General features: G+C 37.4%; 1 protein-coding gene across 2 annotated transcripts; it reads left to right on the forward strand.

Annotated features, from left to right (window-relative positions):
- The first annotated feature begins 387 nt into the window (after positions 1-387).
- On the forward strand, positions 388-27,797 carry BOLL (boule homolog, RNA binding protein). 2 transcript variants are annotated; one of them, XM_055812017.1, is made up of 11 exons: positions 388-632; positions 3,381-3,521; positions 7,332-7,423; positions 9,705-9,759; positions 12,635-12,710; positions 13,942-14,069; positions 16,079-16,150; positions 17,118-17,165; positions 18,255-18,380; positions 19,837-19,911; positions 21,092-27,797. In XM_055812017.1, exons 1-11 carry the CDS (start codon positions 615-617, stop codon positions 21,113-21,115), a joined length of 855 nt encoding a protein of 284 aa, XP_055667992.1. In that variant the 5' UTR covers positions 388-614; the 3' UTR covers positions 21,116-27,797. The 2 variants fall into 2 exon arrangements, with proteins under 2 accessions (XP_055667992.1, XP_055667993.1); XM_055812018.1 differs by lacking the exon at positions 17,118-17,165.

Below are 27,797 nucleotides of genomic sequence, written 5' to 3' on the forward strand. Positions count from 1 at the left end.
GGGCACTGCCCTGCCGGCCACTTTTGCCTCCGTCGAGGCCAGGGGACGGGCAACAGGCAGGACCCCGTTTCACACACTGGGGTTTGCCTCGCCGTTCCACTCCCTAGCTGAGGGGGATAAAAGCCCAAGTGGGCTTTGCCGCCGACCTCCCCAGGCATGGCGGCGGGATGCTCCTTCGCTGCCGCCGCGCCCCGCAGCGCCGTTCCTAGGCGTGGCACGGCAGGCGCCGCCGGGGCTGGCCGGGGGCACGGTGCCTGCGGGGAGGGCCGCACCGCAACGGGGAGAGGCGGCAGCCCCCTGAGTTGGGGCGGGACGTGAGTGACGGCGGCCGCCGGGGCGGGGGAAGAGGCGCCGCGGGGCGCCCGTGAGGGGAGGAGAGGCCCCTGCGGCGCCGGGGAGCGGGCGTGCGCCTGTGAAGGGGCCGCTTCCCTGGCGGAAGGAGCGCGGAGGGGCGGCGGGAAGGGCCTGCTGCGTCCCTCTCCGGCCCCCCTGCCGGCCCCGCGGCCCCCCGCCTCCCGCCGCAGCCTCTCTGCCGTCGCCCGGGCACGAGGCAGAGCTGAGGAGCGCGACGCGTGCCGGCAACGTGCCGGGGCTGAGGCGGCGGCGGCGGACAGATGGAGCCCGAAGGCGCGGTGAGGGGCCCGGCGGGGCAGGGGGCCCGTCTCCCGGCGCCGGGGAGCGGCGGCGACGCGCCCTTCCCGCCGAAACCCCCTGCGGGTGCCGCCATTTGCCCGGCGGCGCGGCGGCCTCGGGCTCTGGTAACCGCCGCCCTCGCCTGGGGGCCGGGCGTGCTGCGGGCCGTGAGGTGGGGGGCGCCTCTGAGGGACGGAGGTGGCGTTGGTCACCCCGCCGCGGGGAGTCTGTCAGCTCTGGTGCAAAGAGGTTGTCAAACATGCCAAATAACCCGTAAAAATACTGTGGAACAAATACATCCGTACTGTTTGAAGAAAAAAATCGATAAAATTAATTTTAAAACCTGTAGAAATGGGAATGGCTAGGCAGGTGGTGCGCTGTTAGCGCACAGATGATCTTTTTAACGCTGTTTTCTTGCTACTGCGCTGACATTGAAGAGAGGATGTTTGAAGTGGTGATCAGCATACAGATTTTAACACCTAAAATTAATTGGGGTTTATTGGGGGTTCACAAGTGATGTGTTTAATTCCTCATTTCTTTGTTTTGGGGATTGGGGGGTTGTGGTTTTTTTTTCAATAAGACAACTTTTAAAACTTGTATAGAGAAAATGAAACTTGAGGCCTTTGAGGTAAGGAATACGTTTTGGCTGTACTGTCAACTGTTAACTGTTCCTGTATAATGAAATTCAGGTATTTTAGTGCTGTACACAATTGCCAGATAATTACACAGTTGCCAGATGATTACACAAGTAGAATACTGTATTTGGTGTGAGAGATGAAGAAAATAACCTATCTCATCATCAAATGTTGTTCTGCAGCAGAAAACGTTTTTCCTGAGGCCTTTGGGACTATAGCGGTTATGGTTGTTCCTTGCCTGCAAGTGTGATTTTGTTTTGTGGGATGTTTTTTGTTTTTTCTTTCTTCAGGTTAGGTGCTGCTCTAAGGTAGTATGCCCAGCAGGAGGAATGCATACTTTCTCCTGAATACATCAGGTTAAAGACTTAAGTTTTTCCTCTGCCCCAAATGTGTGTGTGGGGTGTTAGTACATTTGGAAAGGATTTTTGTCTTTCCCAAATCTAAAAAGGCATGGACTAGCTGAATTTATTGTCTTTAAGGTATATAGAACAATAGCAATAACCTGTTACTTGGAGCTAATAGGACTAATTTGCAGGTAGCTAAGGAAATATCAAATAATCCTGGAAGGGCTCCTGGGGCAAACAGAAAGACAACTTTTTTCCTAACATTCTTCATTACCGATCTTCCCTTCTCACTGCACTTTAACTGTCAGCCTTCTTTTTTTGCATGTTCTCCCAATAATTCATTTGGTTTTATCAGGGAATGCTTAAAGGTAGAGGTCAAAAAAATGCTGGTCTGTGAATGAGGTGCACAAAATCAGGAAGTAAAACAGTATAAATGAAAGGGGCGTTCTGTGACAAGAACTGTTGGAGAGCCCTTCATTTTCTGCTCTGATTTTTGAGAGACTAAAGATATGGATACCACAAGAAGCAAAAGAACTTTGTACTAGATGCGGTAGCTTTCTATCTTTAAAATATCCTTGTATGTGTTTTGTTGGTCCTCACTACAAATTTTAAGGGTTGCACAATAGTAAGAAAAAATACAAGTCTCTTGAAAGGATTTAAAGTTGAGACCACTAGATTCCTACTTGTAGTTTTCACTACTCAGCTTACTATTAGTCTTGTTACCTGCAGTCTGTGGCAGCTGTTTATCTTTCACTTTGGGCTCCTTCCTTAGTGATACTGCCAGGGCACTATAGTCCAGGATTGGTTTTAGTCAACTTGTGGGGTGGGGAGCAGCACAACACCACAGCAAAAATGGTCTTGAAGCTTCTACTGCAATCTGTCTTCAAGAAGTTAGTGACAGTAGTCTGTGGCTGCTCTACATCTATCATCTCACAGTTAGGCTTGACTATGTAAGGCAGTATTAGTTTGTTCTGAGAAGGTTTTCCAGTGAAATGCAAGCCTATATGGTTTCACAGTTCACAGGTGTAAGCATGGTGGAAGTTAAAACATCAGGCAGACAACTAAATAATGGTTTCCATGAAGCTCCCACCATACTGCGTCCCTTTCCTTTACTGGGGCAGGAGCAGTCTGGTTCTTTTGCAGAGAGAATTTCTGTTCAGATCGTTCTGCACAGTGTTTGTAGGCCAAGAGAGTGTTGAATTAAAAGATTCGTCTTCAAGGGCTGCTCTTACCAGTTGTAATGAGCTTGTCGATGTTAATGTGGTGGAATTATGGGTTCTTGGCACTTGGAAAATGAAGCTGAAGCTGTTGTAGAGAGTAGAGTTTTGTAGATGTGTGTGAGCACAGATTTAGTTGAAAGCATCCTTTCTATATAGACTTAAACTAAGGGGCTTCTAACAGCTATAAATTAATCTCTGAAATGGAATTAATAATTTCAGATTCATACAGCAGGATGCTGTGCAAACAGAAAAACTGAGATTGGGGGATTATGCCCTAAATGTCTTAATTCAGAAAGGTATTAAAATAAAAGTAAAACTTCAGACTGCAGTGTATTCACTAAGTTACTCAAACATAAGATTAGTTTTAAGCAATTAACATTAACCATATATTCTTATCCAGAATGCAGCTCAGCGAAGTATTTAAGTTATTCAGCATTTTCTGTGCCTCCCCACAAAATCTGTGTGTATCTTCTGTTGCATTTTTATTTAATATTTTATTACATGTAAGATATTGAAAATATTTGAAAATATTTTATTTCAATCAGCAGACCACAAATCGGATGCAAACAGAATCTTTATCTTCATGTCCCAATGCTGTATCTCCGGTGCCATTAGATAATCTGACCGGTGGTCCAAGTTTTGGAACAGTTACTCCAAATCGGGTCTTTGTGGGAGGAATTGATTTTAAGGTATTTTTTTCCCCTATTTTTACTATTAAATGGTAATTTATAATCTATAAAAATCAATAGGAAAAAATATGAGACATAATATACCTGTGTCTGTTTTAGGTGGTAAGTGTGCTTCACTAACATTCAAATCAACAGGAGAGAATAAAGCTTTAAGCCTTGATTTAAGTAACTGTAGTACAAAGTTGACTTTTTGTACATAAGCTCCTGTCATACTGATTCTTCAGAATTTTCTTTCCAAACAAGATGGCTTTTGTCATCAGCAGAGCTGATGGTAGAAAACTGTGTAAAAGGGTTTTTTTAAGTATGTGTAACAGTGTAATTTAATAAACTGTAAACGCTGTGTTATAGGTTGCAAAGAGAGCAAATGTCAGTAGCATTAGTTCCTCTAGCACTTTTCTTCCAGTTCATACAAAGAAGGGGCAACAGTATGCACTGTATTCCTCAGTATTACCATAGTAATTTTCTTAAAAGCAAGTGTTTGTTTTAAAATAAATGCTAAGGCTTCTCTGGGTGATTTGCAGTACTGATCTTAGAATGCTTGTGCCTTTGCCCTAAAAACCTCAAATAGCAGTGCATTTTGAGCCATTTATACGTTATTCAGTTGCTGTCAACATCTGTGAGGAGATGTGAGCCAGACCCTTGTACCAGCTACTCTCATTTCTTTTTTTCTTACCACTTTTTAGATGAGTGAAGTAATTGACTTTTGCAAAACATTCTTGGTCTGCTTAGCTGTGTCTTTGTTCCCACCAAGAGTGTCTTCTCTGCCCTTAATCCTCCTAGGCTGAGGACCTTTTGAGCACTGACTTAGATGAAGAATGATAATTCACTCAAACTAATTTGCATAATTAATACAAGAAATTCCAGGACCTTTTGGCTCATTTGGCAGAGATACCTCAAATAGAGGCGTTCATAATTTAAGGTCTTCAGTATATTTCGGCTTTAGCAAAGAAGCGCAGTAGCTTTCTGCATTAATAGTAAGCAAATTACTAGAGCTGTAAAAACACCTGTTTCACTCTGTTATTTCTTCACTGTAATTTCAAAGGTTAAAACACTTTTCTGCATAACATATCAATATTTCTCTTAATTGTCATATTTATTGTTCATTTGGAAGAATCTGTTGACTTCTTGGTTCAGTTGCTGATGCATCAGAATCTATTACAAATCTTAATTTCGACAGTAGAGGATTTAGAGTGTTTTTGTAAGCATAAAGAAGATGGATTTTGTTGGGAGAGGACATAGAAGGGATGAAACCTCTGTAGACATTTTAGCTACTCTTCCATTTACTGTGATTCTTGATAGCAAGTAAAGTCTTATATTTCTGTACCAGTCATAAGATGTATATGTCAGTCTTGAGTTGTTTTCTGTTGGACATCTTATGGCAAAAAGCATTGTGGTCTGTTGGCTTTTTACCTCAAAGGTCTTGTTAAAGTCAGATGGTGGGGTGGTGGTGGGTGTAAAGAAGCTATTTATTATTTTTGTGAAAAAGGGAGACACTTAACAAAAAACTACTTGCTTTCCTGCAAGCTCTTGTATAATTTCACCAGGCATTTCCATTTGGTCTGTCACCATAGAAGCGATTCCTGCTTGTAAGAGGAAGTGTCTCGCCTCTTAAATTCAGAGAGAAAATTCAGTAAGAGAAGTTACAGCTGGCTACATGTTCATCTTGGTCACTCTTCAGTGGTGTATGCCCTTGTATCTTTGACATAGGTGAAGGCTTAATGTTAGCCTTTCTTAAAATATGGCAAGTGCTGTTGTCTGTCATAAGCAGGAAAAAGCAAGTCCTCAACGGGTTTCTGGCAAGCTTCTACATACCAGGTTTGTCCAGAGACTTGCAGATTTCACTGTGAATCTTAGAACAGTGTTTCTTTCTTACTCCCCTTTTATATCTGCAGAGCAGTGTATTAACCTTTGGCTTTCCAAGTTTATAGTCTTGTGTAGCCATCACTCATGTCCTTGAGGCACTGAATGACACTTTCAGCACTAATCAATTTTAAGGGCTCTTTGATTGTTTCTTGGCGTATTTTAGCCTCCCACTATTTTGTCATAGGTTCTTTTTCTCAGCTTTGTGAAGCAGCTGAGCTATATGTAACATAGGGAGCTCAAATGAAACAATCTCCCAGAAATGGGAAATTTTGTCTATAGGCCTTTCATTTCTAAGTAGGTAAGTTTTGGTGTTCATTGGAGAAAAAAATTAAGGGGAAGGAAAATCTCCACTATGAGTCTTTTGTACTATGTACATGCTTTTTGTTACTCAAGAATGTGTGAACCCTTCAGCATATGATATAAAATTGTTTTATATAGGCAATCAGTTGTTTGGCTGAATCTATTTTCCTATGTACATAGGCTTTCACACTTATATTTAGGTACAAAATGTGGTTATCTATTCAAGAGAGTGGTTCTGGTCTCCAGAATTTGTTTAACCTGGGTTAATGGTGGGTAGTTTCTCAAGAATAGGTGCAGGCAGCTTCCAAGAAGACACAATTACTGAGCTTTAACAAAACATTGAAGTGTTTCCTGTCTGTTCAGTGCACTTACATCTGTTGTTACTCCTCATGTGAGTATTTTCTAATGTTTTAATGCTTGGATTAGTGAGGGAGATAAAGCAGTCTTCTACCATCATTGCTCTGTGCTGGACATAGAGGTTGTAGCAAGCAAGCTGCATTATTTCTTTCTGTGAAATGTGTCTTGAGGATAGAATTATTCAAAAAGAGCATTAACTTGACGTTCTTTCCACTCATGAAAGTTGTTTAAATTTTGTTTCTTAAGTTCTTTTTGCTTCTCAAACTTGGATGAGGGAGGTAAGCCTTTGATATGTAGGAGAGGATTTACTACATTGTATACATAGAGTTAAAAACAGTAAAAGTCATTCAGTTAGAGGTAAATTAGTACTTCTGATACACTTCCTTAAAATAATGAGAAGTATAGATGAATGTGGAAATTGCTTGAAGCATACAGAGATCTGTACATATAAGCATACTTCTTCCAGCATTAGGTATAGTATTAACCAAGGACCATGTAGAACAAAATTTTTAAAATGTGAAATGTGGTGTGTAGGGCACCATGTTTGATATATGCTTATATTGTAAAAGGAAATGGTTCATAGAAGGTGGACAAGCATTTACATAGCTTTGGTGCACCTTTACATCAGGAAAATGTCTTACTCCATGCATGTTCAAAGGGAACAGTTTTCCTTCAAGCAGCCTTAGACTATTCACCATTAAAAGGACCTTTTCTTATTTAATTTATAATGGGGAGTTCCTATGGTGTGCCTATATAATACTCTGCAAAATATGTATTAAATGTACTGTAGAAAGAGGGGTCGTGGTGCATTAGATGGATTTGACCATTAAGTCACTGGTTTAGTGGTGACTTTTCATATGTGACCTATCCATATCATTTATGGAAGCCTACATACTCTGCTGTTTTACAGTTTGAAAACATTGCAGTGATGTTTTGTATTTCAAACAGCACTCTAGTACATAATTTACAGAAACTAAAATTCAGCTCTAGTAAACCTGCTTCAATGGTCTTGGCTGTAAAAGGACAGTTTTAAAATACAGTAAAAGAGGAGTTTTAATATTTTAGTGGCTTTCCAGCGTTACTGCTGAATGTGAAAATGCAGTGATTACACCGTAGGTGTGAGGCTCATACATGCTTATTCTTCTCTACCTGTCCAGGGTTATAATTAGTTTGTAGCAAACTTTATCCAAAGTATATCCATTTAAAGTCTTACAGTAAATGTTCATCAATAACTATGCAAACCAACTTTTCTTTTTCCCCCCCCCCCCCTTTCTTGATTTACTGTACTAGACTAATGAAAATGAGCTGAGGAAGTTTTTTGCTCAGTATGGCAGTGTGAAAGAAGTGAAGATAGTAAATGACAGAGCTGGAATATCAAAGGGGTTGGTATAGTAGAATAAGGATGTTGTGGGAATTGAAAATGTGACAGAAAGCTGACTAACTATAGCAAATTTGATTATGATTTTCATAGCTTGGAATATTATTGTGTCATTGATGTTCCCAGTTATTCCATGTATGCAAAAATATGTTCTTGCCCTTTAACATATACGTGTAAATGTCTTTGTAATTCACGTAACTGTAAAGCTCGATAGTCATGTTGTTTTAAGATGAAGCTGTGTGCAAGTAGGACAAAATCATTAGTCCTGTCTGATTTTTTTATAACAATAATAATTTCAGTAGATAATCTTTAAAAAGTAGTTTAGTTACCAAACATACGTATATATTTTTACTACTGAAAAAGCCGGTGTGGAAAGGAGCCTAAGAATGGAGGAAGAGGTGTGGTACACACCTAAGTGTGCTGGAGCGAATGACAGTAATTGAGGTCTTGGTGAAGATTTTTGGAACAAGAACATAGGGGACAAATCTGACAATGAATCACGACTGCAGGAAAAGGTGCTATGACTGGAAGTCTGCAATAAGAGAAATGCCAAAGAGTAAATCTGGAGAAAGAATAAGACCAGGTAGTAAAGTTATTGCTAGAACCCAACAGATGGTGAAGGAAATAAGGTGGGGAACTGTACTGCCACAGAGTGGTGGGAGGGGTGGGGTGAAGCAAGAGGGGAATGTGCATGAGAATTTGTGACTGGAAAGTTCACTTTGGTTAGAAGCTCTCTTCTGAGCAGCAAGCCTGTGGTGTCTGAATTTCTTAATTTTAATGCTGTCAGCACTTACATCAGCAAATTACGCACTGAGCTGCAGGTCTTAGCATAGAGTATACACGTGCATGGCATGTTGGACTTGGTCCTAGTCCCAGATCCATCCCATCACCAAGCCTCTTACCCTTTTACTAAATTCCAAGAAGTATCTGGGACTTGCAATACATGTGCCGGTATAATACAATAACCTGAGAATATCTGATTATTAAGCAGTTGTGATTCCCAACATATGTCTTACAGTAAATATGTTGGAAAATAATTACTTACAGTGGTGTTGGGATTTCTGTTGAAATCCAAGCACAGCTTTGTTGCCTGTTGGCAGGTGGTTAAAGAAACTTAACCAGGTAACACGTGGAATGAAAAGCCTGTGTAGCTAAGGTCGCAAGCTAGGAAAACAGTTTGTGTTCTTTCAACTTGGAAATGTTTCAAAATTTGTTTAGAGAAGGCAATGCAGGAAAAGCCCAGAGATTTAAAAGTATAGCTGGTTGGAGACTTCCTGGACCTCTACTCAAATGCTCACAAAGAATGGTATGTTGTAGTGGAAAATTTGATCTGCTGGCTGGAATTGTATTGCTATCTTCTGAAATCTGACCCTGAGAAATAAGTCATAAACTTAATAAATTATGTATGCAAAACTAAAAGAATTAAAAAAAAAAAAAACTTGTTGAAATTCAGAAAGTTGAAGTTAAGGGGGGGGAATCCATTTTGTTTGTACATATGTGTTGTGGTACAGACTTCAATTACAAGATCAGATACTTGCACATGCAGTGCCACATCCAGTGGCCTAAATTTCTCTGGGAATGAATTTGAGGCGTTTTGGTACAGCAGGAGTTCTGGGCAGAGAGGCTGTTTGATTTGTTGTAGCAGTTAGAAGAGGTGTGGCAGAAGGCATACTGTGTCACAAAGTATGAGAATACTTCATCCTTAGTCACCACAGACCTCTTGTTTAATGCTAGGCATGTCAATAATGACGAGAATAATTCACAGATAAACACTGTCTCTGCACTGCTGCTTTTTCTGAGAACTCAATTTAATATAGCCGATAGTGCTTGTGGAAGTGTGGAGCATTCACAGCTGTCACTGAAGTAGGTGGGAGCTGTGCTGTGAAGTGCAGTACAATAAAAAATAACATGCCAAGTGTCTTATCTTGGGCATGTAACAGGCGAGAGCAAAAGATCAAAATCTCTTTGTTAATAGAAGTGAAGGAACTAAAGAAGTACGCTGAGGAACGAGGACAGTACAGAGAGTTGTGCATAGCTGTGTGGGCTACTCATTCACTGCATAGGAACTAATACATTACCACTTACTTAAATATATTAGTAAGTAGACTATAACAAGATTGTTAAAATTAAGATTACAGTTGTTACTGCACTCTTTATTTCTACTATTGTTTTTTTTTTCCCCATTAGGTTAGCTTTTAATGTCACTTGTACCATATACCAAGTAATAATGTGCAATGTATGTAAATATGAACTTCAGAGCCTTAGTTTCTGTAATTTTTATTTAGGTATGGCTTCATTACTTTTGAAACCCAAGAAGATGCACAGAAGATTTTACAAGAGGTAAGTGATAGTCTCCATTATGAAGTATTTCGTTTAAGAGATAATCATATTAGACATGAAGTAGCCCTGATTGTCGTGTCCTCTTATGTGTGCCAGCTTGCATTTGAAGACATGTTAAGTTTGGTCTCCATAGTTAAGAAGATGGTTTAGAGGGTTCTGTGATTTATACAGAGGTCTTCTGGAACTAGTGAAGAGGTTTTCCTATTCATAGTACAGCTCTTGACTTTTGACATACGGTCTTTAGTTTCTTGGTCTATATGTGGTCAGCAGTATGTACAGAGATACCAAGACACTCTCCTTCATGACTGCTTTCACTTGCTTTACTAGAACATCCATTGCTCTCAAGATTTCATGGGAAGTTGAGACGATAACTGCTGTCGTTTGTTCTGACATGTGATTGCCAAAGCTGATGTAATTCTTTTCAGGAATAATTAAATTTATTTGAAGTCTTAAGCAATGAAGCTCCTTTTATGTCCTGTAATTTTTGCTTCTCCTCTTAGCTACATTACTAGAACCTCCCATGAGACATGGTTAGCTCTTTGTCTTTTTTAAATGTGTGCTCCATCTTCTGGTTGGAATGTATTGGAGAGATCTGTCAGTCAGGATGTATTCATACACATGAAGTTATCTGGGTGCAGGCAAAACCCCTCCAGAAAATAGTGTTCAAGGCTTGCAAATTACCTTCTCCCAAATATAAAGCTGGTTAAAATATTTAAATAATGAAGCTCTTTGGGGAATTGTACTAAAGTTCAAAATAACAAAGTTTTTTGAAAACACTCTTACGTGGAGCCAAAAGAGTATACAGACAGGATCTTCTTGAGTCAGCTACTTATCTTCTAGGTTTTTTTATTGTTTTGTTTCTATAAACTAGAAGAATACCAACAGTACTGAGTAGCATTGTGAAAATGGGTTAGGATATTTGCTTCTGTTGTAACTGAAAGACTGCTCCATGTGAAGTCTTACTGGTGTCTCATTCACTGATATTTTTTTGTCTATAGAAGTGCTTTAATTTACATGTCATACAATTCTGGCACATTTTTCATCTTTGTGTGATACTGCTATCTCATATTCATCTTAAGATCAGTTAGCATCTAGGTCTTTCTCAGACATCTTAAGCTGAGAGTTTCTAGGCTTTAATAATTAATGTACAAAATTAATGATTTTTTTAATGTCTTCTCGATGATCATCCTTTGCAGTGATTTTTTTTATCCTACTTTTCCATCATGAGTAACATCTCCAGAAATCTTTTTCTATGTTGTAGTCTTTGAAAGTATTAAATTGCGTTAGTATCGAGAACAGACCTTGAGGGGTTTCACCAAGATCCTCGTTCTGGGCATAGGTTATTACTACTAATGCTTTCTCTTCCCATCTTCCTGAAGTAATTTTTTGATTCACCACAGCTTTTCCTTTTAGTCTTCACTTTCTGTAGCATCATGTAATTTTTCATGCAGTGCTGTATTAAATGCTTTGAAGAAGTACTTGCAGATTGGCTACTTCACATAACTGTGAAAGTTGTGTATAAAAAAAGTCTAGCTTCCAATGGATCACATCAATGAGATACATTACATTGGGAAGAATCATCTTCCTATTGTCTGTGTTGCAATGCAGTTGGACTGAAATGTGCATCTTTTCTAGGAGTTGTTCTGTGTTTAATAGGCTATGTGGGTATGTTTGCCACAATTAATACTTGCTTATGAAGCCCCAGTTTCAACAGAATAGTTCAGTCTCTTCCTAACTTTTAAATCTGATTGGTGGGACTTTGCATTATGTACAGATGTCCAATTCTTTTACTAAATCAGGCTCAAATGAAGAAAATGTATTGATTACCTAGCTGTTGTCCTTCTGTTGAACGTGATTTAGAACATATATATTTCATTCTATATTCCTCATTAAGAAGTAATCATCTCCTTACTGGAGAAGTTAACGGCCATGAAAACTGAAGCTTCATGGCATAACGTGGTAATGTTTTAATGCACATTCTCCCTTATGTACCTGTTGAGGGAAACAGGCCTTCAGAACCCTTTTAGGTTTTGCAAAGCAATATTAAAGAGATGCTACCAAATGAAAAATGTGATCGATTTACTCTATTCCTTTCCATTATATTAAGAAGTAGTGAGTTCACTCTCAATTTAAAAACAAAGGCAAGGCTTTAATTTACCTGATGTACTTGATGCTCACTTGCTGTTGTGAAACAGTTGGAAGAGAATTTAGCTTTACTTATCTGTACCTAGCACTTTCTTATTTAAAAATTCTGCAATAGTTTAGCCTTAGTAGGATATCTGTTTTAGTGCATGTTGGTTTGTTGGCCTGGATGTAAGGAAGTTTCAAGGCAGTCCTGAGGGAATACGGGGATTTTTTTAAATTCAGACCTTATAATCTGACCATGTGCATAGACTTATTTGTTCCTGTCATCTTTTGTAACCTAAAGTTGTGATCATGAAAAAGATAAAATTAATCTTTATACTTGAAATTGTCAGGTTTTGTACACATATTTTTATAAAAGCTTACTACATGAGGTAAAACAAAAAAAAGTGCTGACAATTACAGGTATCAGTTGCTAGTCAAAGGGCTCCATGATTACTTACAAGTAGATAATAATAGTATAATTATTTTAATATTACGCATAAATAGGTATAAATACATGTATTACATAATATATTTATTTATTTATACAATAATTGGTAATTTGTGTATGTGAAGTTTAAGGTTAGGATAGAAAAGGAATTAGTATAACATTTGGGTTTTCTTTTGAGATGCACTGCAAATAAAAAGCAGGGGAGGGTGAAACCTGCTTAGTGCCTTACCTACTTCTGATTTTTGGTTTTTGGATGCCTAGATATGTATAGAAAATAACATCATCTTCCTTTAACTCTAGGCTAAAAAACTTAATTATAAGGATAAGAAACTGAATATTGGTCCAGCAATAAGAAAACAACAGTTACGGAGTCCTCGTATGTATTTTTACTTGCATTTGGGTATTACGTGTCATTATGAGTGTAAGCTTTTAACCAAGATGTGCCTGGGCTTGCACCGCATTAATGCGATGTGTGGAATATGCTCAGAATGGTTTGCAGTGGGAGTAAATGCATGCCAGTGGAAATGTCCAGATGAACAGATTGATGATCTTTTGATTCTTGTATCTTTTCTAATATGTTGTTTACTTCCTTTCTTGGAAAAGGTTATCTGTCTAGGAACAAACCAAATGGAAATTTCTTTCAGTTGCCAGGCAGAACCTCAAATCTGAACATTTAGCCTGTCCTCACAGTCGGTTCTACAGAACAAAGCAGGCTCTGCTGGTTGGTTGGGTTGTTAATTATTCATTCATTTATATTGGCAAAATGCATCAGGACTAAGTCTTGTTTTCTTTGGTAGAAACCATCAGGAATGGGTGGTTGCCATGACCATTCAGTTCTTAAAAGTTCTTTGCTGTGACAGAATCGAATGGATGCTGCTGTGACAAAGAACTACATAGACTGAACACTTACACAGGAGTAGTGATAAGTTTTCTTTGTCAGATGACTTCTTTATCTTGAGCAAATATGCTCTTAAGACGGTCTGTTGAGGGGGAGACAGAAGACAGATTTTCTTCTAGAGAAAACTCTGCTGCCAGGGGCTGTTTTATTTCTGTAATACACTACTGAAAATGCAGGGTATAAATCACCAACTTTTAAGACAAGATCCATCCATAGCAGCAGCATTGCTGACATCTAAATACCAGTTTTCACTTTTGTCAGGCTATATGCCATCATAAAAACAGTCTTTGTGTGCTGAGAAACCAGACTGCACCTTGTAATGAAATAAATCTGTTGGTTTTAGTGCTTGTATGCTGTTTCAGCTAAATATGAATTTGTGGAGGTTACCAATGGAAATTCCCTACAATGTGAAGTTACCTTTGGACATTTGAAGACTAAATATATATATATTTGCTGGTAACTGCAGTTATCTGTGTTTAGTAATTTATATGCATGTCATCTTCTGCACCCCTTCCCATCTACCTATGGAAACATCCTGTGACTATGTGCTTTGATGATTTTGTGTTTGAGAGGGAATTTAGATTGCACTAGCTGCACTGCTCTGTGTTCTTTTGAGTGTTTTGCTTCTCAGAAGATCAGAAATTCTTTATGACCTACACATGTGGAAAAAAAATTTGCTGTCAAGTAAATATGAAAATATGAATTCCAGGTTCTACTATAATTCCCGAAGCTGGTACAATGTACTTAACCACTTCAAGTGGATATCCGTACATTTACCATAATGGAGTGGCTTATTTTCATATGGCTGAAGTTGCTTCGCTTCCTCAGCCATGGCCAGTAAGTAATTTATTTTTGCATATGCATGCTTTTCTGTGGACTGGGATGAGTGCACTGTTTTTAGGTCCTTCCTGATTCCAGTTTCCTCAACTTTACCTGATGTTTGATGTTTAAATGGCTTCCTTTATGTTAGTCTGTTTATTCTGTGAGTTTAAAATATTACTTAAGTTTATTGTTCTTTTGCAGGGGACTGTTGCTTTGATGTAACCTATTGGAGAGGGTAATTCAGAATCAGTGAGGGCTGCCCCTCGCTGCAGCAGAAGTTTTGTTTTACTAAGGAGTTGATGGTGCTTATGACCCTTGGTTGGCTCCATTTATTATTTCCTCATGAGTGAGGTGTTCTTGGCTGCAGACTTATGCTGACGATGCAAAGAGAAATAATACTAGATCAACAAAGCAAAAGAGAAATTGGTTAATTTTATAGTCATTCACATACTCTTCCCCTGCTGTGCTTTCCTTCCCCCACCCCCCCCCACCCCCAAGAATACTGTTCAATTTAGAAGGAAGATGATTCAGTAGATTAATTGTTTGTCTTTACGTCCAAGTTCCCCAAGGATACTAATTACTTGGGAGGTAAAGGAAAAAGTTGTCAATCACTTCAGGTTTTTTACAGGGGGGAAGGATTGCAAGACTGATGGGGTCTGCATAAAGCACAGGACTTACATAAGGGATGCATCCTTGGCAGTTTCTGTAAAAGCAGCATTCACAGAGGCTGTACACACCATCTCTGTAAATGAGTGGGAAACCCTTCACATATTGGGGGAAAAACTCAGTAAAAGAAATAACAAATAAATAAACCCAAACTTCCCTAAAACAGAGATGAGGACAGTAATAGATTCTTTTATGTTTATTTTGGCCCTGTAGAATCTTTTTCTCAGTATTTAGCCTCTGTTTATACCACTGCTCTTAACTTCATAGATGTTTGCTTTTCTAACGGAGACATGATGTTGTGCCTCATGGTGCCTTCTCAGCTTTAGAGGATAAGCATAAACACCTGATCACATATTTTAGAAAGCCTTTTTGAACTTCATGCTCTATATTTCTAGAGAACTTAATCAAATCCTACCTGTTAGTCACAAAAAATATTGAACTTTGATTCTTGTGCTTTGACTCAGATCTACTGTGTTTCAAACAAATAGCACTCAGTCTTTCAAATTACAAATAGTGCTGCCTCTTTTGGCTTCAGTTATTTGCATATTCTTATCTTTCATTGTTAGAAAAGTACCTACATAAGAAGTTAAGGGAAGAAAATATAAATTTGATATTATGGAAAATATTAATCAAATTAAAGATAGTAATACTTTTCTGTGTGTGTTGTGCATGTGTTACAGTGCAGAATGGGTCTCATTTTTTTCATTTTGCCTTATGCATTTTAATATAGTGTAGAAGTAATTATAGTAGTTTTGGAGCTGTTCCTTCCTAAATATTTGCAGGAATGAGGGAATTTCATGACATGGTAGTTGCACACACTAGCTAATGAGAGTTCCACAGGACTGTGTTGTCCTCTACCATGGCTGTATTTCAGCCCCTCTTCCTTTTACTGGTGTTTCTAAACTGGGTCCCCACATAACCCAAGGAGGTTTCTAGCTGGTTTAGCTCCCTAAACTGGCTCACTGTCAAATCAGACGAATGCTGGGGCTGGTGTGAAGTAGGGAATGGAAAAGGGAAGATTGGGTTTGGGTTGTGGTGGTGGTAGAAATCAATCATTGACAGCTTAGATTGATTGCCCCGAGTGTTCACAGAAACGTACGTATGGTAGTGGATGGCCTTAGCATGCTTTCTGGAAAGAGCTAAGTAAATATGACAAAGATTTTTGTTTCGTCTTGAATGTGGGCCCTTAGTAACAGTGGTTTTGAAGTCTCTTCTTGTAGGTTAAAACTTGGTAAATGCATTTTCAGATGGGAGGGGAGGTGGTTCAACATTACAGCATACCAGAATTGTTCTTAATAGGAATGACCATTTATGAAATTACTGCATTAAGACTTGTGTAACTTTTTTTCTTTTTTAAGTCTCGCTCTGTTTCCAGTCCACCTGTGATGGTAGCTCAACCGGTTTATCAGTCTCCTACATACCATTATCAGGTATCTGTTTGAAAACGGGTTTCAGAACATCAGTATTCCTTTCAGCCATGCTGTTTCATTTGCAGCACTGTCTCGGGTCTGTTTATTCTTAGGAAATAAAAAGGCTGTTCAAAACAGTCACATAAAACAGATATTAATTGCATCAAAGGCTTTCTTTTCAGTAGAATACAATTTATTCTGCCTTTGTAGCTACATGGAAATGTAATAAATAAAAATTTTCTTTGATGTTGCTAGACAACTGGCTTAGTTAGCATCTTTAACTTTTACCATCTAAGCCAAACTCCTGCTCAAAGCAGAGCTGGTTAGATCAGGTTTCTCGGGAACTTGTGCAGTTGAATTTAAAATATCCCCAGTGATGGAGATTCCATGACCTTTCTGGACAGCCTATTCCGATACTTGACTAGTTAAATATAACTAGTTAAAATTTTCAGTGTTCCAACCTGTCTCCATTGACTTTTGTGTTCTGAACACCTCTGGTGAGAGTCTAGCTCAGTCATATTTATCCCACCCCACCCCTCAGTTAAGTAGTTGTAGCCAGCAATAATTATCCCCTCCCACCTTGATCCTTCTCAGGGCTGAACAAACCAAATTCTCTCAGCATCTATGTCTGTGCCCCAGTACCCTAACCATCGTGGTGGGTCCATTACTGGATTTATGCAGTATGCCTGTGGTTTTAATGTGTATTGGGAAGTTAACTGCATTTTGTATCTTCGTTTTTGCAAATTAGGCATGCCGCTTAGATGCTTCAGTATTTTAGAAAGTTTTGAAATGGCCAAGTCAGAGGCTGAGTGGAAGTAGACAAAACTATATTCCTGAATTATTTGGGGGCTTAATTAAAAGCATACTTTTTTAAATTAAAAATTGATTATAGATTTGAGATGGTTTTGTTTCTGGTATGTTGAGAATTCTAGTGTGTGCATGTATATATTCTTAAACACTTAAGTAATGTTTTTTTATTTGAATTTAGGCACCCACACAGTGTCTTCCAAGTCAGTGGCAGTGGTCTGTTCCACAGGTAAATACAGTTGATAGCTGCAGCATTTTAATGTTAATTTACATCTAGTTTAAAGGTATGGAGTGCTTATTTAACAGTGAAATTTCCCACTATTTACAACACTGTTGAAATAAGTCTTAATTGCTGTATTTTAGCAATGCATTTGCAACACTTGCTGATAATAATAGGAGGCATAAAATAGCATTTATTGAAACATCCAATACACATCTTATGTAAAGAAAGCATCTTTCCCTCCCCTTTCCCTTGGACACAAAGTTTGTATTAAATTATGTAGTAGCTTCTCAGGAGCAGGTAAAAACTGCTGTATTTTGCCAGATAGGAGAAATGAGCATTAACTGATGCTAACTCTGACATTTCATTGGAGTATTGCTAGCAGAAGGATGTAGACACACAAGTGTGGTGAAATTAGACCCAGACCCTTGAAACGGGGAAGAACTTGAAATTGCTAACTTGGTGATTTTGGGAGGAGACTGTATCGAGGTTTTGATCCCTGTAGCAAAGGAGCTTAATATGGAGATCTTGGCACTCAAGGAACTTGAGTTTGAAGCTGAAAGGAGGACCAAGTACCTTAAGCTTGTACTGTTACAGTCAGTCCTCTTTACTTTAGTAACAGCCAGCCTTCTTCAGTTATGGTCATATCCACTCTATTATAGATTTCAGTCTGCTGCTTTGAAATCTGGGTGTTTACGGAATACTGCAGAATTACAGAAATACTGTGGGTTTTATTTTAAAACAAAAATACTTGCATTTTTTATGTAACACTTTTGCAAGGGAAAATTGTAGTGTGTTTCTGTGATCTTGAGAGTAAGTGTCAATTTTATAAATTTTAGGATTTCTCTAACAGTGCTCTCCAAAATATAAGTAAAATCTGGAAAATACATAGAAGTGGTCAGATGACATGTTTGTTTTATCCTACTACCTGACCTTTCTACCCACTTCCCCCTCACTTTCTTTAGGTTGTCAAAGATGAATTCAACACTTTCTTTTAAAGCTTTATCTTCATTTATATGTAGCAAAGACAACTGTAAAACAAGCTTTGGTATTTACAGTGTATAAATTATGTAATTTATGAAAATATGTATTTTTCAGTCTCCTGCCTCTCCACCTTCATTGTTGTATTTGCAACCATCTGAAGTCATTTATCAGCCCGTAGGGATTACCCAGGAAAGTGGATGTATACCTGCACCTCTCCTAGTGGAAGCTGCAGTTCCTGAGGTACTTTTTATAAAAAATTTTACTTGAAGTACTTATCTATAACTGAAAAACGTAACCTTTTAGTTTAAGCACAGACGGTTCAGAGCACTTACCTGTACTTACTCCCACACCCATGCTGCTGCTCTTAAATCATTTCAGTTGTCCTCAACTGAGAGTATCTCTTCCATTCTTCTGGAAGGATGCTTTGATTCTGAAATAGTTTTAGAGAGGTAGAAGTGTATGACAGACATAGACTCAATTAGTGTTGTTTGAAAATAAGTTTAAATAAAACAGAAAACTGTTACAGCCTGGGTAGACTAACCTAGCATTCTGAAGAGCCTGACTCCTGAAGTAATTATTTTTCTGTGCGAGTAGAAGCTCATCTCTAAATATTCTGAAGATCAGAATGAATTAAGAGTAGTTGAATAACTAAATAATTGTTTTCTTTGTTTACAGTTTTTTTTGCTTCTGTATCAGTAGCATTTCTAAGGTATCTTAGGAGATTTTTAATGTGCAGTAAGGCCATTTCTTTACTGTATTTTTTAATATCCAATTAGACACGGCTACAGAAAAACTTACTATAAAATGGAAAATGTATTATCATTAATCAGTACTTTTCCTGCTTGATAATTCATTCCTCATTATCAGGGATGCCAAAATAAATAATAAATTAGGACAGGAATCAAGTATTGTGACAGAATTTGAAGTGGTTTATTGCTACAAGAGAGGTTCCAAAACTGGCATTTGAGTCATCTTAAGTAGGAAATCCTGACATAACGAAGTAATTTAATTTCCCTACAAAGGTATTGAATAATGCAAGACTTTGGTTATTGTTTGTTTCTACTTGTTTTTAAAAAATGCATGAATCTCAATATTTATTGCATAATCATAAATCTTATTATCCATGTTGTTATTTTACCTTTTGTATTTCATGAATCGGATATCAGCTTGTACTGAGAAATTTTAAATCTGTGAGCACTAAGGAAATTAGTTAAGGATTATTTGGGCGTAACATGCTCTCAGTTCACAGGTACATAATTTGTTGATGTTAAAGGAAGCAGTATGTGGAAATTCAGAAGATGATGTAAAATTCAAAGGAAAGCCTATGTGTTATTTGTATGTAAATATCTTTAAGTGTGATAATGCTGGGAACTACATTTCAATTTGCTATTCTACACATTTAGACACTGTTCCAATGAGAGCTGAGAAAAATGGATTTGTAGTAGAAGTGTACTACTTCTGTCAAGTGTTTTTTATACTGATCTAGATAAACTAAATCTAACAAACTTTGATACAATGGGGAAAACATAGATTTAATACTGAAATTTTAGTTTTTAAAAAATCAGTAGTTTATATTAACACAGTGCACAATTTGTAGTTTTAAGGAATCGAAATTCATGTGAAAGGTTTCCAAAAACATAAAATTGTGAAACAAGCTTTTCTGGTTATTTATTTAGTTATTTATTTTTAATACCAGCTGTATTCTGATCATGGAGTTCAAGCACCACATCACCAGCCTTATGCCCAGAGTACCATAGCCATACCTGCACCTGTGAGTATCAAACTAAGACAGTTAAAGCAAGCATGGTAGTATTACTGTCCCCGTTACTGAAGGGGGAAGCAGTAGGAGAAGAGGGGCAGGGATGAGAAAATCTTCTATTCATGAATTCATAAATAAGGAAAATGTTGCAGAGAAACTGAGATTTTTCTTCACTTAAGGCTTTGTTACGGAGGACATGAGTGTTACTTATTTTGGAACTATTTGAGGAAACTTAAAAAAAAAATACCCAAAACATAACTAGTTATTTTTAAAACCTGAGATAAAAAGAAAACCGCAAATGAAAAATGCATTTTGAGAGAAAACAGTGAACCTCGTTCAGTTTTTTGAAATTATGGTTACAAATCCTTGTCTCTATGTGTCTGGATCTTGAAGTTGAATTCATTACTTGCAGCCTTAGGTAGATAAGCATGTCATGTTGTGGAGAGATGGGATTTTGAAACACAGGGTGTGAAGAACTGTCCCAGTTGGCCACCTATGCATGTTCTTATGTACAGTTCTGATTCCAAATGGGCATTCTAAAATGTGATTCTTCTGTGTCACCTGACGCAAGTGGTTGGGCTCTTCTGGGTCCCCCTTTTGCTGAAATTACTAAGCTGCTTAACACATAATGTCTAAACTACATATAGCCTAGATTTGCCTGATAACAAAGAACTAAAGGTATCAGTAGTTTTACTTGATATTACAGCACTTACTCTTCTGTGAAAAATGCTTACTCACGTACAGATGACAGGCTAAATATGAATGAATCAGCGCCATGGAAAAGGCTGTCTTTTTTTTAATGTATTTTTTATTTATTTTACCTTTCTATTAAGAGAAGAATCTTTTTCCAGACTATTGTGTAACGATATCTACTAAGTATTTCCAGTAGAGGGGGCTGTAACATCAAGTGTTGTCTTGGAATGAAAGGCAAGTACTGCAATTTTTTTTAAAAAAAAAAAAAGCTGAATATGAATTTGAGAATTCTAATCCTAAGTGATTCATATTTTTAAGGAGTACTTAAAAGGGGGTTGGTGTAACACAGTGATCATAATATCCAGTTTATATTTTATCGTGTTGTTTCATGCTATGTTCTCTTTACAATCTCCTGTTTTCTAATTTTTCTCATTATGGGTTAGTGGGGTTGTTTTGTTTGCTTTCTCTGATCTGTATGTTCTCTCTGTTTACTTGACAGACACTGTGGAGCATTCACTATTAAGCGAGTTGGGCAGATCTAATCTACTTGCACTGATTTTCTTGTCCTGTCCTTCCTGTGTGGCTGAGATCCATCATCAACATAGCTAGCAGCTGCCTGTTGTGAAACTTGGGGTCAGTTGTTTCATTGTAATGCTTCCTATTTAGAAATTGGAAAATAATAAAATGTGCTCAGATAGAATTTAGCATAGTCTGCAACATTATTTAGCTGTTTCCTGCATGTTTGTAAATGTCCTAACAATTCTCGTATGTAAAACAAGCTTTATAATCTCATTCATTCCTGGGATGATGATGTACGTAATAATTTCATTGTTATTTTCTTTCTAGTTCAACCGCCCAAGTTCTGTGTGTTTTGGTTATTTTCCTTCAGTGGGAAGGGAAGCTTTCAGTATTCAATGTGTGATTATTTTTGTTTGTTTGTTTCTGAAAACTGTTTTAAATCCTTTATTGGCAAGTCAACTCTCTCCCCTTTTCTCCCTATTTCATGTGATGTACAGTAGTTTCTGTTAATAGAGTTAAACTTTGGCAGGTGCTCAACCATGCTTTTATTGTGAAAAAGGTTCTGCTTTTAGTTGCTTACACTTCTTTAAAAATTAGGATTTTAATAAAATGAGGTTAGGGAAGAATGTTTTGCATGTTAAAATTTGTGTCCATTTCTTATTTGATAGCCTTTAAATAGACCAGTGATTTGTAGCAAGGGCTAGGTATTTCTGAAGTTGTGATTTCTTTCTGGTCTGAATACGTACCTCAGTGATTTATCCCCAGATGTGGCTTTTAAAAAAATCTTAGAAGTCTGCCAGTATAAAACTGAGCATAGTTCTTTTCAGTTGGGAACAGGCAGTACAGAAGAGAAAATGTGTTTGTCTCCTCCCTATTAGAATAGGAGTCAAAACTATTCTCAGGAAGAGTAGGAGAAATAGGTTGCAACTGAAGTCCTGTAAGGGTGATGTAAGGATGTAATGAAAGCTGAAGTGGACAGGGAGACTGCCACTAGAGAACCTGGAGATTTAGGAATGCAGTGCACAACACGATGTGGAGCTAACAGGTAACGGAAAGAAACTGACATCTGGAGATTAAAGTGGGTTGAATACCGTGATACAGATGTAGGAACTAGAGCTAGTTGTATTAAGAAGAGCCAGAAGGGAGGGTATAAAGATTGAGTAAGTTTAACAAACCAAAAAAAAAGTTAGTACTGAAAAGACCTGAGGTAAGAAGACAAGGTTAGAAAGCAAAGATAGTTTGAAGCTGTCATATGGCCTAGTAGGCATGGGAAGAAAGGACTCGGGCTGGTCAAGTAAGGGGAATAAAACAGATGGGAGTTCCACAAATGGGATACAGAGCAGCTGAGAAACAAAGGAAGACTGTACGAGAACTTGATCTTGGGAAGAATAAAGAGAAGAGTACAAGTATTCTAAAAACTATTCTTGCCAGTACCTAAAATTGATAGCCCTGTTTTCTGGATCTTGCTGTCCTGTTAGCAGCTAGCTAGCTGTCCACTGACAAATTAGTTAATCACAGCTCCTTGCCTACTTGTTAGTTTACAAATAGAAAAGCTCTCAGTTATTCAGCTCAAGTTTTGTAAATTGGAGTTTTAGCTAATAAAAAAAAAGTAAGCATTATCATAAATTCCCATAGTAACGCATTGCTTTAATCTACATTACAGAGAATGCAAAAGTAAAAAAAAATTGTTAGTTTTGCACTGTAACATAAAAATACATTTTCCCTCTCCAATTACAAAGAGGATACAGTTGCATTAATAACGTGACATACCTTACTATAGCTGTATGATCAATGAACCAAACTTGATAAATCATTTTAAGATTCCATACTTGTAAATAAAAGGAAAATACTTCTTGCCACTGTTGACTTCACCTGTGTACATAATGGAGATCTGTTTTTCCTTTTTGAGCTAAGTGTATCTAGCTAATGCAATATCCAAGTAGACTGTAACTTTTAATTGAAGCATTATTAATGCAGTAAATGGGACACATTTTGAAATAGAAGAAACAACACAACATTTTCCCATGTCTTTAGGAATCAAGGTCGCATTCTGTGAAAAGAGATTTTTCACATCTAACATCTGTGAGTCTGAAACCTTGAGATAACATGAAGTCCCCATTTTCATCCTAGAAAAGATTACAGAATGGAATAAAAAACTCTTACACTACTTCTACAGGTTCTGTAAACCAGACTTTTAGCTACCTACTTTGCTAACATACCTATCACGTGGAGGATGTATTCTTCCTAACTTTTAACATTTGCCTGAAAATGACCAAGTTCAAATAGCCCTCCTTTTTGTAAAGTAATAAAATACTTTGTGGTTTCAAGTGTTTTTACTTGTCCAAACTACAATTTTTTTCCTGCATTTCCTTTCTTAATAGAAATACTGTTACAGCACAAAATGGTGATTTCTGATACACGGCGTACTGTATAAACTTTGGTTACTAAGATGCATTGGAAACCAGCATACTTTTATTAAAGGGAAAATTTAACATTTAATTTCTGGATTACATAAATTTTAAAGATATATTAGTTACAAAGGAAAAGCCATTTTCCCACATGCTGACAGCATTTATATGCTGTGTATTAAAAACTGGTTATTGAAGTCTGTACATTTTGTTTCAGTTCCAAAATAGATTGTCTACTTTTTATTGGTTTGCAGTTGGTATTTTCTATTGTTACAAGGTATTTTACTTATATGTCATTTTAGTGCTTGGGAATAGTAACTTTTTCAAATAAAATTTGTACCACTAGTTTAATAATTATCCTTATATGAGGCTGACATTTTGCTTGCATATGGTAAGCAATAAATTTGGTTTTATGGTGTTTTTAGCTGTAGAAAAAGGGAAGAATTGACTTCTTTCTATTATAGGACCATTGAAAACGTGTTGTTTCTTAAACTTTTTCTGTGTTTGTGCAAAACTTCGGAACTGTGGCAGTATCACAAGTTGGGATGAAATACTGCTTTCTTCTCAACCACAGGGAGATAATTTTCTTTCTTTTCCTTGCTTCTCCTCTCACCCCCCTAGGATTCCTTCCATGTTTTATAAAAGTCAGTTCCTCAAAGGTTAAAATACAGCCATTGTAGTTAATAGGGAGTGCAAGCCATGGTTTATTGCTTATGTAGCACAAAGGTCTTTATTTTAAGTATGTAAAATATCCTTGAGCTTTTCAATTATTTTTTTAATCTGCTCTGTAGTAATTTGGGGGTTTTCTTTTTGTGTTTGTTGTTTTTTTATTTTAATTGTTCAGGGATCTTATAGTGTGGACATTTTGTATTCAGTAAATAGTCTATGTGTAATATGTGGATAGATGTAAAGATGATTCTAGAGTCAATAGCATTCTTTCCTACTGTGCAGGAGGAGAGATGGAGTCTGGTTCTGTTCTTAACGCTGTTTTGAAATGGTTTTGAAGTTGTTGTGAACGGAGGTGCCATGTGCTGTCTTGTTTGCAAGTTTCTTCAAGTGACTTTCCACCTGTTGCTAGGTAGAAAAATCTATAAAAATACAATTTAAGAGGTTCTTTTCTAAAAAAAAAAAAAAATTGTTACCACAGCAGCTGTGGGAGATTGTTTTGCCAATACGTATCAAAAAAGAGCATACCATTTGTTACGTGCATGGGGATGTCAGCCTATTTTTGAGGGGGGGAATACTCATCTGCTGTGCATTGTCATGTTTCTGAGCCAGTCTGTACCACTGAAGCATCTGTCCAGTTGTTCTTCTGTTTGATTTTCAGACTTTAGAATTCATCAGTATAAATATATTACAGAAATCTTGGCACATTGTAATAATAATTCATTTCCACAGAAGAACTTTTACATAGTAAGTTGTTGGGTTTTTAAATGACATGCTGTCTCAAGATGCCACAGAAAGGTGGTGTGTTCTGTTAGAGCCTTATTCTTGTATCGTGGTACAAACACATTTGACCCAGGATTCAGAAGATTTAGTCCCAAGTCCTTATTTTTGGAATTCACAATTTGTTTACCAAAAAGAACTTCCCTGGTTTTAAAATGCTTAGAGATCCAAGAAGTAAATTTAACAGATAGTACTATCTTTAAAAATAGGAAGTGCTTACAGAGAAGTCTTGACTTAATTGCTTGAAAGTGTACAAATACTGTACAGTCACTTACATGTTACCGGATTGTGGCTATAGTCCAGATACTCGGAAATGTAGTTTATTTTTCATTAATTGGTACAGATGTTAAATTGTTGATAAAGAGTTGATCCCACGCCCTTTGCTTCAAAGTACATTTACTTTGTTTTTACTTGCCTGTGAACTTGATCATTTGGAAGGATGTTCAGTGTTAGGCACAGGAAGTATACCTGCAGTGTTCTGTGGGGCCTATAAAATCAGTCCAGAGGTGCTCTTGGTTAGGATTGTATCACCAGGTGCTAACCATGCTTCATTCTGATTTGAGACCTAGAGGAGACCAAGATGAAGCTGTGAATGTTGGATTTCCTCCGGGAATCACAGATCACTGTTGAAATACTGAGGGCTCTCTGGTCATATGCTAGTCTCTCTTCAGAATGCTTGCTAAGCATGATGGTGTAACATCGATCAGCAGTAACTAAACCTTTAACCTACCAATGGTTGAATTCTGTAGAAACAATTAAGGCGCAATGACTGACTCCTGTAATTCCGTTACAGAGTTACACAGATGATACGCGCTGAGAAAGAGCTACATCATTTCCTCAGGTAGTGCATACAATTGCATTGCCTTGATATTCTAGCATTCATGATACTGTTAAATTCTCTTGTACTACACAGTATTATTCTCCTGCCACTTAAAACTTCTGTAATACGGAGATCCCTGTGCTTTCATACAGAAGTCATTTAGTTAACTGCAGATGTTAAGATCCTGATCCCTCACTGATTTTGAGGTTGGGAGGGGGTTCTCTTTGGTCTTCCAGTTTTCCATTGATACTTGTAAGGCTTTACATACATGCTAGGAGGGAAAACATCAGATTGGGTCTGTGCCCTATGGACATTGGGTAACTGATAGCAAATAATAATTTTGTCTTTGCATTGTCACTTATTAGCAGACTGAATTAATTTTCTGGTTTCTACCACCTAGAATTTAGAAACCCTGCTGGTATCTTTTGTTTTCTGTTGAGCTAGCTCTTGCAGTATTTCTAGCAACTGTTGTATATTTAATGTTTTATTTCCATGGCAAAATGTTAATTCAACGTTCTCTATTAGTTAACACTGGATAAAAACCTTTAGACTGGCAGAAAAGTTACTGAAGTTATCTTTCTCCTGTATTTTTGTGTATTTGATCAAGGACCATTTCTCTTGCATTAAGCAGAATTCTCTAATTCACTAATATTTTTGATTCCTGCTACTTCTAATCTTAAGCATCTGAGGTCCATTCATCATCCCTGTAAAACTGTTGACATTTTTCATATTAAATTTGCAATTCTTTGTGTTCCGAAATTCATTTTCCAAAGTAGCTAATATTAAGTCAGTGAGTAAGCTGCATTCCGATAGTAACTGAGCAGAAACTAGCAGAACACATGGCTTTCTTGAAATGTTTTCCTCCATTTAACATAGCTGTAAAATGGGAGAAGTTGTATGGTTGTAAAATTTTTTTTTTACAGTAAAATAGGTTTGTGGCTTTGTAATGTTGAAGTACTATTGTAGTTTTAGTTCACTTGATACAAAAGTTTCTTACGTTTCTGTTTAATTAAAAAAATGCACAGTTTAAAGCAATAGTTTAAGGATCCAAAATAAAATGCCAATGTCTTGATACATATGCGCAATCCTGTAAGCAAATCCTTATAAGCTGTTATGTCAGAAAGCCAAGTAGAAATACAGAAAGCAGAACAGTAATATGTAGCTTTCATTTTAGCAGTGTTTATTAATGTAGCTTAGATGTAATGGGAAAGCGTCCCTCTTGTAAGGCCGCCTTGGACTGAGTCATGAATAATTGAAACAGCATTGAAACAAACTTTGAGGGCCTTACATAGTTATATTGTATAGCTTGTCAGTGGGCTTGCAGTCTGTGTAAGTGTGTACATTAAATGTAAACAGGATATTGTTCGTAGTATTTCCAGTTGGTTTTAATTTGATAAACTAGAACATCCAGTTTCATTCTAGAATGCGTAATGTCAGTTAATCACATGGTTGTGTTACTTGATACTGTACTGCAGATAGAGATGTTCTAGTTACTGCAGCCTTGGTAAATGAGGTGCTGTGGAGGATATGCACAGATAAGAGCTTAATGATTTTGTAGACCTTACTTTAGAGAACTATACGGAGTTTTATAAATCAAAACCTCTTTGTGTTGGAAATACTTGTGATACAGCAATAATAAACAAGTTGTTGTAGTTTGTAACTTCTAGTAAAGTTCTGGGTTGGTAACTAAAAGTATAGTTCAGATTGGTGCCTGTCTACTGTTTTGATTGTAACTTCTGCTTAACTGTAACATCAATGAGTAGTTTAAATATGGGTTTAGAAAAATACGAAAAATGGAGCTGATTAACTTTTATCATTAAACGATGCTTTTGCGTCATTAAACTATTGTCATGTCTCTGTGTTAATTATTTTTAGAACGCTAAGTTAAATACTACTGCAGAAAAGCTGACTTTTCTGCTCTGTCAAGTTAAACATGTTAACAAGACTGTGTTCCTGTTACATTCACAAACGTACTCCTTCAAAAGAAAAAAAACACCAAACAATTTGGGTGA

The sequence above is a fragment of the Falco peregrinus genome, chromosome 8 (assembly GCF_023634155.1).
Source record: "Falco peregrinus isolate bFalPer1 chromosome 8, bFalPer1.pri, whole genome shotgun sequence".
Lineage (NCBI taxonomy): Eukaryota > Metazoa > Chordata > Aves > Falconiformes > Falconidae > Falco > Falco peregrinus.

Excerpts from the sequence above, each read along its gene's own strand:
- BOLL (XM_055812017.1), top strand. Across the intron at positions 7,424-9,704 it reads AGAGCTGGAATATCAAAGGG|GTATGGCTTCATTACTTTTG; the intron begins GTTGGTATAGTA and ends ATTTTTATTTAG. Across the intron at positions 17,166-18,254 it reads GGCAGTGGTCTGTTCCACAG|TCTCCTGCCTCTCCACCTTC; the intron begins GTAAATACAGTT and ends TGTATTTTTCAG.